At 45.0% G+C, this 12,550-nt stretch overlaps 1 protein-coding gene across 2 annotated transcripts in view; it reads right to left on the reverse strand.

Moving 5' to 3' along the window:
- GRK3 (G protein-coupled receptor kinase 3) overlaps positions 1-12,550 on the reverse strand; it is a 60,024-nt gene that overhangs the window by 12,940 nt on the left and 34,534 nt on the right. For both annotated transcript variants that reach the window (XM_041488493.1, XM_041488494.1), the window contains 7 exons: positions 10,769-10,868; positions 5,570-5,648; positions 5,021-5,151; positions 4,201-4,295; positions 3,257-3,364; positions 1,199-1,265; positions 927-1,027 (listed from right to left, as the gene is read on the reverse strand). In XM_041488493.1, coding sequence (XP_041344427.1) covers positions 927-1,027; positions 1,199-1,265; positions 3,257-3,364; positions 4,201-4,295; positions 5,021-5,151; positions 5,570-5,648; positions 10,769-10,868 — 681 coding nt within the window. The remainder of the gene's footprint in view (positions 1-926; positions 1,028-1,198; positions 1,266-3,256; positions 3,365-4,200; positions 4,296-5,020; positions 5,152-5,569; positions 5,649-10,768; positions 10,869-12,550) is intronic.

Consider the following 12,550-nt stretch of genomic DNA (forward strand, 5'->3'; position numbering starts at 1 on the left):
CCAAACACAGATCCAGGTCAGATCCCAAACATGGATTTGGGTCAGATCCCAAACACTGCTCTGAGTCAGATTCCCATCACTGCTTGTAAATAACCAGATGACTCCACACCATTTCACATTATACAAATTTTATGGGAAAATAATCAACTACTCTTGTTATCTCCCAGGGAAAAGCAATCTCAGGTCATTATCAAAGAGGGCTCCAAAACAAAAACCCTCTGAATCTCCCACTGGAACTGGAGCCAGCCCCAGGCTCAGGTGTGACCATCTACCTGTTATCACACATCCCAATGGTTTCTCAACAGTTGTTTACTCCTCTCCCTTTCTCTCTCAGTCTCACACTGGCTTTTTAAGCAGGAGGTAACAATTTCATGAACAGCTACAAGCAAGATGAGCCTGGCAGGAGCAAGGAGTGTTTTGTAGTGCAGAAACAAAACAAAAGCTCTTTTCCTCAGAATAATCAAGTGACAGGCAGCACCAGCAATACTCCCATTCCAGCTTTTTCCTTGGTGGTTTTGGGATTGTTTTTTGGATTGTTGTTTGTTTGAGGGTTTTTTTTGTAATATGCTCCTATCATTACAGATACAATATAAGCAATAAATTTTTCCTATCAGTATGTCTGAGTCAAGTCATATGATTTCATGCCAAAACAGATCAGGCACAACCAGAAAAACAACCGAGGGATGAGAAGAACACCACCCAATGCAAGCATGACTGCAGGGAACTCAGGGAAAGGCTTTAAGGACAGAAATTGTCCAAAAAACATGTCCAAACCGAAGGAATCTGAAATGTAATTCCATGCAGCAGCACTTTTTAATGTTCTCTTTCCAAAATTAAAATCCTCACAACAGGAAGCAGATTTTCACTCATTGACAGAGAAATGGAAATTTTTCAAGGCAGAGGTCCAAGGAGAAGACAACACCTACCTTCTTCCTTGGCATCCAAGCCTCTTGCTCACATCCCTCTGCAGGAGCCCTTCCAGAAGGGACTTCAGCTCGGGAGAAAAGGAATCCGGGAGCTCCACGTTCTGTGGAGAAAGGAAATACAAAGAGATATTCCACTGTTTTCTCTGCTGGTGTTTGGAAACAGCTCTTCTACGTGCAGATACAATTCTCTGGGAGAGCAGAGTAGGCAGTTCCAGTTTTAGGGAAAATGGGAGCTCAGGGAACATGGGAATGTCACTGGGGCCAGGCCTTACCACGGTGAGCGTCATCCGGTCGATCTCGTGCTTATCTTTGGTTTTGTGCTGCCTGAAAGGGCTGTGCCTGTGGAAAGAAGAAAAAGAATGCTAATAAATAAATGTAAAGCCTCAGCATATCAGGGTATTTCAGCTGTGGCAATGCCAGGAAAGAGTGGAGCATCCTGTTAGTCCCATCCTTCCTCCTCATCACTCCCATCCTGCAGAGCAATCCGACCCACAGGAAGATGAGTAGAAAGTTGGGTAATTCTTCAACAGTCATCTGGCCTTTAAGATGTGCTTCAAATGCCTCACCAATTACATCTATCTCCCAAAAACCTGAACAGTTTTCAGCCAACAATTAAACCCCGAGCAGCCATCACCCACAGGGATTTAAATCCAAGGATTTCTACAGGGAAGATGAGCATGACCCACTGAACTCACCATTCCCCATCACAGAGAGTAAAGAGATAAGAGATCACAGATCCCACAGCATCAGCCACTGGGAAGATATCTGATGGTATCTTATAAATTATCAGCTTCATCCCTTTCCTGCTTTATAGTTCTGGCTTGAATTTGAATTTCCCTCTAAGCTACAGAAGACTGTGACCCATTAGAGATTTATCACACAGTCCTTCGTGAAAGAAGCAGTATTGCAGTAAGAGATATTTTGATTATATTTAGGATATAGTCCCTGCTTCTTTTCTTTAAAACCTTGAGGGGATGATGTTTTTCACAATCAAAATGTTACTCACTTATCAATTTCATTAATTAGCTATTCTAAAGCATTCTGGCTTACCACATGGCAGAGTGTACCAGCATGTTTCAACTAGAGACCTGCTACTCCCAAGTTATTTTCCTTTTATTCTCAAAAATGTTCTGATTGATGAATGCAATGGATGGACCAGGACTTCAATTTTTCTCTTTTCAGCATGACAGGTAAATGGTTCCCACACAGCCTCATGTACTCTGACAAGAAGGCTCTGAGTAGATCAGGGAAGAAAATGATTCACTGGCGACTTATGGGCAGATTCTGTGCCAGACTAAATTTACCAAATACCAAGAAATGGCACCATGTGCCCAGCCCTTGTTTTGGGATGTGTTTAATTGGCTTCAGAACAGATGAGGAATGAGAGTTCACCGTGAATAATGCTCTGGCTTCTGGCTGAGCACTGATACCACCCTGAACATCTCTGCCAGGGACAATCGCAGCCCAAAGACTGGCAATTTCAACACCACTTCTGCCTTTATTTGCACCCTTACATAGTCTGCTTCGTGCACAATTAATGTTAAATTGATACAGTTCTAGAGTTCAATTCACAAGTCACACACTGACCTTCCTTTGTACAGTGTCTGCATGGAGATAAAAGCTTATAATTAATTATGTGTGAGGACACAGGATGACCTAATGATCAACCTTTACAGAGAAGCACTGTGAAAAGCCTCAGATTTCTTCTGGTTTCCATTAAGGATGCCATTTCCAACAAGCACTTGCCCATCAGTGCTTGTTGACTGCTCAGATAAATCCCATGGCATTAATCAATTCTAGACACGTAAGTTTAATGAGGAGGTAATTGCTGACAAAGCTGCAATTATCGTGCACCTTTGGACACTGGTAAGGTAACAGGCCAGACTCAGCAAATGGAAGGATCCACACTTTGTACCTGGCCCAAACCCTGCAGGAGGGAAGGCTGAGTAGCACCCAAAAAGGAACCTGTGCAGCCAAGAGCTTCTCCACACCAGGTCTCAGCCTAACACAAAGCCCATAATTTAAAAGGGCTGCTTAGAGAACTCCAAAGATCAACATCTCAGCATTCAAAACAATGCCAGAGAGGAGCAAACTGCTGCCTGCAGCAGTGCAAAGAGCAGACAGAAGTGCCTTCCTCATGTCCCACACCTGTAGCTACTACAGGATGCTTGGGTTGGGTTGGGTTTGGAAGAAAAAGCCTGGTTTTGTCACACATGGGCCAGCACTGAGGGATCACTTGAGAGAATCTGTGGCACACAATGTCCTGCTGTTCCAAGGGACACCCAGAGAGGCCCCCAGGCTCCCAAAGGCAAGGCAGGAGCCCCACTCACCCCCTCAGCAGCTTGAAGAGCATGCAGCCCAGGGAGAACCAGTCAGCACTGCTGTCGTAGGCTGTGCCCTTCTGCAGCACCTCGGGGGCCATGTACCCGTGGGTTCCTCTGCAGAGCACAACAGCACAAAGCATTCATTATATCCAACATTAGCAATGGGGAAAAATCATTAAAAACAAGTATTCTCTCAATAAGACAGCCCAGTTTGGAAAGAATTCATTTTAACCTTTTTATTTTGCTTCCAATGGGTTTTATGTGTCACCTGTGTGAGCACAGGACACTCCTGAACTCACCCCTGGGCACCACTAAGAAGCAGCCACCAGGTATTGCTTTTACCCTTGATATACTCAAAACATATGGATTTTTTTTCAAGAAGCTACTGAATTGCAAATCTCTTAAGGTGTGACAGGCTGGAGTTTCCCTTTTTGCATAAATTCTGAGACTAAATCAGGGCAATTGAGGATCTAAGAATGAAACGTGCCAGGTAAGATATGAATCCACACCCAACTCCAGGAATTCAGATCCCTGTTACATCCTGATGCTGAGAAGCAGAAAATAACATAATTTGCTTCCAGTTCCATGAAGATCCAGAAAGAGAAAGACACAATAAATCCAGGATTTTAGTCAGTTTGGGAATATTTAATTACCAGGTTGGGACAATTAAAGCAATCTGGTACTTTAACTCAGTCAGGTTCTTCTCTGAGCAGTGAATCATCCCGAAATAATGTGTCATCTCCCAGCCATGCCTACACATCAGCTGCTACAACTGTGCAGGAAAACAGGGAGAGGAGCCCAAAAAACCTCATTACAGCCACCAGCTCAGCAAGCCTGGGCCACACAAGTGTCATTCCTCCCCTTCAGGCAAACTTAAGTTATAAAGTCAAATTCAGGATGGATTTAGCACTACCTGTATGTGCAGCAGAGCTCCCAGACATGATACTTACACACTGGCATGTGGCTTCTTTTTGGAAAAGTCACAAGCCAGCCCAAGGTCTGATATCCTCACGTGGCCATGTTCATCCAGCAGGATATTTGCAGGCTGGAAATCAACAGAAGGAGGTGAGTGCTTGGTATTCCCCAGGTGACAACTGCAAACTCTCACAGCACAGCAACTCAAACATCAATACTCCCTGGTAAATTGGTAATTGCCTTCTTTTATTTAACATCAATATACCAGGCACTTCCTAGATAAAAATCCACGTTCTCACAGAGCACTACCATCAACTCCACAGGTTATGAAATACTGAATAACAGGAGGGAATAACCAGGCAAGGTTTGAACACAAAGCAGGAAATAAATGAATAATCCATTCTGGCCTCAAGGTGCTTTTGGTTTCTTCACAGCAGGGTCTGTGTGTGGCTCTTACACCTTTTATTCTCAGTCTCTGGGCAGACTTTCATATCCTTGTGCTGTCACCTGGTCCAGGGACTCTTCTCTGGGACCTGTCCTTGATTTCCCAAGTGCCAGTGAAACCCCCCAGCACCTTTCCTGCTGCTGTCCCTCTTTCAGGGCTCCCAGAAATACACTATATCCTCTAAATTATTCCCATCAGGGAGATCAGTAACACTTCACAGGATTTACTGTGACCCCCAGGAAGCCTCTCCCAGGGTGGTTAAACTGGATAATGGCACAGATTAGAAGGACTTTGAAAACTCAGTACAAAAATCTGGCAGATAAAGAAATAATCCTGCCAAGGTTTCAGGAAGGGTAATCCATGGAAGTTATCTGAGGGCTGTGTGGATTCAGGCACCCAGCAGCCCTTACCTTCAGGTCTCTGTACACCACGAAGCGATTGTGCATGTGCTCTAACCCCAGGATGATTTCAGTAGCATAAAACCTCATCTCTTTTTCAGAAAACACTCCGTGCTGGGAGAGGTGGTAGTGCAAATCTCCTCCTGAAACGAGAATTGAGGTGTAATTAAGTGAACAGCAAAATCTTACCCTGCAAGCAGACAGGGTGACACTGTGGGGGAACAGCTCAGCTTTTGTAGGTTCTTATTACCTGAAGATCACACAGCCCCACCCTCTGCAAATCTGTGTGGTGACAAAACAGCTGAGAAAGTTCATACAGAGATTTGATCAGTCTGAAACTCCATTTTAAAATGCATTTATTTCATAAACATTTGCATTCAGTGACTAATCCAGCAGAGGATTTCCACATAAGCAAAGGCTGTACCATACATTGGTTTGTGGAGAGCAGAATAAATCAGCTCATAGAGCAGCCCAGGCTTGAGGGACCAACCATCTCAGCAATCTTCCTGCCAAAATTTCTGCAACATCATCATCATCATCATCTGAACAAGCCTTGCTTACCATTCATGAGGTCCAGAATGAAGCAGAGCTTGTCAGGGGTGTGGAAGGCATAGGTCATACAGACTATAAAAGGACAGTCCTGCAAGGGAAGAGCAAAGAGCTTCACCTCAGGCAAAAAGCAAAGTATAACCCAGGGAAGCTAAAAATACATCTGGTATTTTTCCTGTGCTATTTGCCAGTATTCCCAAGTTCTCTCCTGAAATTCAGCTTCACTAGTAACCTCTGTCCCCCTGTGAGGGCCCCGCCCAGGTGACAGCCAAGGTGTTTGGCCCCCAGCAGCATTTCCAACTGAGGATTGGGGGAATGTGAACACACCAGGCAGGAGCTGGGATTCTGGAGCGTTACAATGCTCAGGAAGCAGCTACAGCAACATCCAGATCCAGCAAAACCCACAACACAAGGGTGGTGGGAGCAGGTTTAGGAGGTCAGAGCACAGCAGCCAGGGCAGGGATGGGTTCACCTCACCTCCTGATGCACCTGAACCCCAATTCACCCCACGTCTAAGACAAGCAGCCATAAAAAATTCCACTGGAAAAACACATCTTTGTTCCCAAGGTCTGCTCGTGTGCTGGTACCTCCAGGACACACATTCAAAACCCCATGGCAGCAGCTGGCAGACCTTCCTCTGCACCAGGCCTGTGCTGGATACAAGGGCTAATTCAGAATTATGGAATTGCTGAGGTTGGAAAACCCCTCTGAGACTGAGGGATTCAGCCAAGGCCACCACTAACCCCTGTCCCCAAGTGCCACATCCACAGATCTTAAATCCTTCCTGGGATGTGACTCCACCACTGCCCTGGGCAGCTGTGCCAGGGCTGGAGAACCCTTTCCATGAGGAACGGACCTGCTGTGGTCCTGCTGGCCACACTATTCCCGACACAAGGAGGCTCTTGGCTAACGACCAGGGGGTGGCTGTCACCTCCTCAACTTCTTCTCCAAAGCCATATGGGATGGAACCATGGAATGCTTTGGGTTGGGAGGCTCCTTAAAGTTCATCTCATCCTAAGCCCCTGCCGGGCAGGGACACCTTTTTGGTGGGTCTGCAGTGATCCCTTTGGGAATGGCTGTGCTCCAGGCCAGCCTGGGCTGGGCCGCCCATCCCACATCTGATCCCAAAGGCAGAGCAGCCCTGGACACCCCGCAGGAAGCACAGCCTCACGTGGCTCCAACAAAGTCCTGGAGCTGCAGGATGGAGCAGGGAAAGCTCTGGGAATCTCTGACAGGAACTTGCTCCCTTCCTGATTTAGAAACAGAAAAACACGGCGGCCTTGGGCAGCACGGGGCAGCTCCAGAGAGAGGAAAGGGAGGGACAGGGACACTTCAGAGCCCCTCCATCCTCCCATGGGGTTTCTTTGCATTTCTAAATCGTTATAAATGTATAAATCTTACAAATATTGTATTATATAAACAATATATTTATATACTATATAATAATATAATATATCGTATATAAATATTATAAATATTTATAAATATATTTATATCTTTATATATATTATTTAAGTATCTTTACATATATAATTTATATTTCAGGGATCCCCACAGTGCCAGGATATTGTATTTGTGGGGTGTCCCAATGAAGGAAAGAATGATGAATCTGACTTCACGTTTTCAAAAGGCTAATTTATTATTTTATGATACTATATTATATTAAAGAATACTATACTAAAGAATATCGAAAGGAAACTTACAGAAGGCTAAAAAGATAATAATGAAAAACTCTCTCCAGAGTCCCGACACAGCTTGGCACTAGCTGGCCAAAGAGTAAAAACAACTCACATCAGAAACTAATAAAACAATCACTTGTTGGTAAACAACCTCTAAACACATCCCAGACCAGTCAGAGCACACAGCAGCTGTGTCCCAGTTTAACTGGAGGGCAGCTCTGTCCTGACATGTCACCCAAAATGTGTCAGTGCCTGAAACAGTGAAAACCAACCAAGTGCCTGTTCTGCTCCAAAAAACCAGATTATTGACCTCCTGGGGTGTCCTGGGCAGGGCTCTCCAAGTGAGGATATTCTGGGATTGTATTTATCATCCCTTGGAGGAAATCTTGAACGCAGCCATCAGTAAAATCATCTCAAGAAGATCTGGGTAAGGCAGCTGAGCTGCTGAGGTTTTTTTTAGAAAGAAAAAACTGGGAGCCACAACAGAGAGGAGGCACAGCCCTGCATAACCCCTGGTCTTGAAACACAGATGGAATGATCCCCTCCTACTCTCAGGATAAGATTAATGGAATAATCATTCCTTCCACCAGCACCTTGGGACTGGCTGGTTTCATAGTGTCCATCACCACCTTGGTGATTTCCATGTTCCAGTTTTCAACAGAAATCAGGCAAATATTAGCTACTGCAGAAATTAAATACCTTTTTTTTTTAACAGAAAGTAAAATCTTTTCCCTGCTCTGTGACCTTCCAAGGATTTCACAATGCCTTTCCAGCCTGTGGGAGGGGAAGATGGGGCCTGTGCCTTGCAGAAGAGGAAACCCAAAGCTCAGTGGCAGTTTGTCCCCGTTACACCACAGTGACACAGCAAAGGCACCGACAGAGACTGAGCCCTGCAGAGCCCAGTTTGGTGCCACCAGGGCCATCCAAGAGGCTCCAGGGGCTCTGCAGAGGTGCTTGCTGTTCTCCTGAACCCACTGGAAACTGCAGCTCCCTCTAAACCCATGGAAAGCTGCTCTCACCACACAGCCAGGACCGACTCCAGCATGGGAGCTCCCTGCTCCAGGGTGCTGGGGAATGCCAGGCCTTGAGGTGGATTAACAGAGCTGATTACACAACCAGCTGTGTCATCTGCACAGCTGTTATTATGCATTTTGCAGAGACATCTGGATTCCCAGTTAAATGACTAATTGTACTGTGATGGATTTCCCAGTTCCACTCTGTTCTGGGCAGTGCAGAGCTGTCCCTGGGCACACCATGAGCCACTGCAGCCTCCCAGCTTCTGTTCAGGGATTGAAGGAATTCTCTTATTCCACCACCTTCAAACCTATCTCATTCTGCATATTCCAAGTGCTCCAGCCTCTCCTGCCCAGGTGTACCTGACCTGAATGAGCAGCACTTTGTACAAAACCTCCCTTCAAAGTCCTTCAGATTTCTGAGAATCTGAGAGAAATGTCACTCTAACAAGCTGCTAATCCTTAACAAAAGAAACAAATGTTTCCTCCTGCTGCTGCCCCTGCTTAAAGCCTCACCGTGTGCTGGCCTGTGAGAAAACTGCCTCCACCAGCAACTCCTGAACTATTTTCTCTTGGAATCTCTAGACATGCAAATTCACATTCAGTGCTGGAGCCAGAGAATCAAAAATCAAAGTTAATGGGACAATTATTACTTATTTGCCTCGATTTCTTGTCTAGTCTCTACTACAGACCCACTCCCCACTGGTTTTCAGGAATCCTGACACACGTGGACAAACCACAACTTATCTCTGGTGGAAACAGGTAACTTGATTAAAAAGCCTGAAGGGATAAATCCCAGATCCCAGAATGGTTTGGGTTGGAAGGGACCTTCAAGTTCATCCAGTTCCACTCCTGCAAGGCAGGGACACCTTCCACTGTCCCAGGGTGCTCCAAGCCCCATCCAACCTGGCCTGGGACACTTCAGGGATGGGGCAGCCACAGCTTCTCTGGGCACCCTGTGACAGGGCCTGCCCACCCTCATGGGATAATAATATCCTATCTAACCCTGCCCTCTGGCAGTGGGAAGCCAATCTCCCTTGTCCCAAGCTCCTCTCCAGCTCTCCTGGAGCCCCTTTAGGCACTGGAAGCTCTCCTTGGCTTAGTGGTGACCATGGCAGTGTGGGGATAATGCCTGGATATGAGGATCTTCAAGGTCTGTCCCACAGAGAAGATCCCCTGATCTCTGGGGACACAGCCCTGGTGTCACAGAACAAAGGCCACTGCTCTGTGCCATCAGGGAATGCTGCTCTTTGCACAGCTCTTGCACAAAGCCACACACAATTCCTCCTCATCCTCACCCCTCCCGTGTCTGTGGGCACGGGGGCTGTGCTCCCACACCGAGTGTTTAATTCATGCACCACAAGGTGAGGGGAGTGAACCTTCCTGCCAGCATCACCCGTAGCCATGGCAACCACGGTGTCACTGCAAGGAGGGCAGAGCCACCTCCCATCCTGCCTGGAATTGCTCTGAGCCCAGCACACCTCAGCCACCAGCCAGTGACCCCAGGGCTGGGCAGCCAACACCAGGCAGCTGCTTGCTTTTTGCACACACCAGTGATGGTTTCAGCTTTAGGTTTCAATTTGTCTCATTTTAATCCAATTTATAAATAGAACAGATGGCTTGGTACACCGTGGCATTCACATTCTCTGGAAAAATCCCTTCGCCCAGGATTTTTCTCCTGGGAAGCTGAGAAGCCTCAGAGAAAAAGGAAAACAATTTTTATCTCACTTGCTTCTCCTGTGTTGTGCTCACATGTGGAATGTGTTGGAAGATTGTTTCATTGGATTCATTGGTGTGAGTTATTTTCACTCATTGGCCAATCACTGCCAAGCTGTGTTGAGACTCTGGAAAGAGTCACAAGTTTTCATTATTATCTTTTTAGCATTCTGTAAGTATCCTTTCTGCATTCTTTAGTATAGTTAGTACAGTATTCTTTAATATAATACAGTATTATAAAATAATAAATTAGCCTTCTGAGAACATAGAGTCAGATTCATCATTCCTTCCTGCCACGAGGGTCCCTGCAAATACAACAGTGCACCTTGACTCAGCTACAGTACACAGAAAACAAAAAGGGAAAAACTGGATATCAGAGTAACAGGAAAGGGAAGATGAACTGGAGTTTTGTCTGCAGGAGCACTTTAGATCCCACCAAAGTACTATCTAACTACACAAAAAAAAAATCTTTTTTACAAGACAGAATCGTGTTTTGGAAAAGTTTCAAACAAAAATACTTTAAAATGGATATTTAAAACGTCAGGAGGGTGGGAGGATGAATTACCTCAGAAATGGGCACCCCCTCAAGCCTCTGCAGCAAAGATGCTCATTCTGTAGGACCCAAACTGATCAAGCAAGTTTGGTTTTTCCCTTCTCATTTCAGACACATTGCAAGAATCAGGGGGAGGCTCCAGTGGGGTTTAATTTTTGCATGTCACACAAGGGAATTGATGGAATATGCATTATATGTAACAGCTTTTATATTATATGGAAGGAAGAAAGAATAACATAGTGATACTTACTCCTGTACTGACAAGAGACAGCATAATTCTTTCATTTAAGGCTAATGTTTCTCCTTGCTTCATCTTGATTCTCTTCTTATCTAAACATTTCATTGCATACCTGAAAAAAAAACAAAACAAACATTTAGAAAAAGCACCAAAGAACTCCTCTGTCAGGACTATTCACTGGCAGCCAGGCCATGCACATTCACAGGATCCTGTAAGCAAGCTCCTGAAAGACTTAAACCCAGGACTAAAAACATCATTTCAGGCCAAACACAAAACCTCCAAAATCTCCCAGAATTAACACATTTCCAGCAGAAGGCTCCTGACAGAGAAATGTGCTTTAACAAATAATTCCATGTCCAAACCATCACAGTGAGATAGGAATTACACAACATATATTCATTTTCTCATACCTACAAGCAAGGATCTGCCTTAGGAATTAAATAACAGAAACTCTGTTATGGTACCATTTAATTCCAACAGTTTCAACTCTATCAGGAAAGCAATATCTTGAACACATGCTGAGTTCCTTATTTTTATATTTTTTTATATTATTTCCTTATATTTTTTTTCCTTAATTTTCTTTCTACTCAGAAAAAAAGTCAGATACACACAAGAAAGCTTTTTTAGTCTTCTACCATCTGTGCTACACAAATTAATAAAATTTTGCTCACAAAGGATGTTACCCTAACAACCACCAACCACGGGAGGATATGATCCAGGCTGGGTATTTTTCCAAGCTGTTGGGTGAGTTCATTAATAGACATCAGTGAGAAGGACACGTGTGCTCCTCCACAGAAGACTCCTAGGCATGGGAACTCATGGATTTTTAGGAAATCACCACATGACAGCAGTGCTTCAATGCCCATCCCCATCGAGCCCCAGAGCCTCACCTTTCGGGAGCTCCAGTTCCCAAAAACAGCCACGTCATTCCTGACATCAATCAATGTGTTGGGAGTGGGGGAGTGAGGGTGAATTTTAAGTTTCCAGACTGGGAATATATTCATGTGTTCCTGCTGAGGAGTCTGTGAAGGATGAGCAAAAATAACCCCTGACCCTGCCCTGACCAGAGAGAGGCACTGGGGGTGTTCAAGGCTGATGGAAATCACAGAATGGTTGGGTGGGAAGAGACCTTAAAGGGCAGGGACACCTTTCACTATCCCAGGCTGCTCCAAGCCCCATCCAATCTGGCCTTGGACACTTCCAGGGATGGGGCAGCCACAGCTTTTCTGGGAACCTGTCCCAAATCAGGTCTGCAGGCTCTAAGTGCTGCAGAGGCAGCCTAGAGGGGATGGGAGCTGGGTTAGGGATGGGCACACAGGTTTGGATCAAGAAAGAACTAAACCAAACCTCTACCCAGAAGCTGAACCTCAGCTTAAGTTTTGCTTTATATTTGAAAAAGAAGGTTGTTTTCACACATTTTACTTCCCTTTGCTCTATTTATATTTAATAAAACCTGTCCTTTCCTTCATTTTTCCTGTCCTCTCACTTCCCAAGGGTTTATCCACCTCCTGCCAGAGCCCTGCTCAGACATGGAGCTGGCTGGGACTCTGAGAACTGCCTGCTGAGCGTGCCTCAAGCTAAATAAAATGTTTATTTTTGTACATGGACAAATGAATGAACTGTACATGGACAAAAAGTACCAAAGCTAGAATAAAGCCAGCGTTGTTAGTAAGAGTATTAATATAAATACTCGAAGTCATTGCAGAAATACTGAATATAATAATAGCAACATTAAGATGTCTTCCACTTGCTAAGAGTCAGAAGTTTATTATTATCAAGGATGTCAGGCACACA

The sequence above is a fragment of the Pyrgilauda ruficollis genome, unplaced genomic scaffold, assembly GCF_017590135.1.
Source record: "Pyrgilauda ruficollis isolate IOZ18807 unplaced genomic scaffold, ASM1759013v1 scaffold9, whole genome shotgun sequence".
In the NCBI taxonomy this organism is placed as follows: Eukaryota; Metazoa; Chordata; class Aves; order Passeriformes; family Passeridae; genus Pyrgilauda; species Pyrgilauda ruficollis.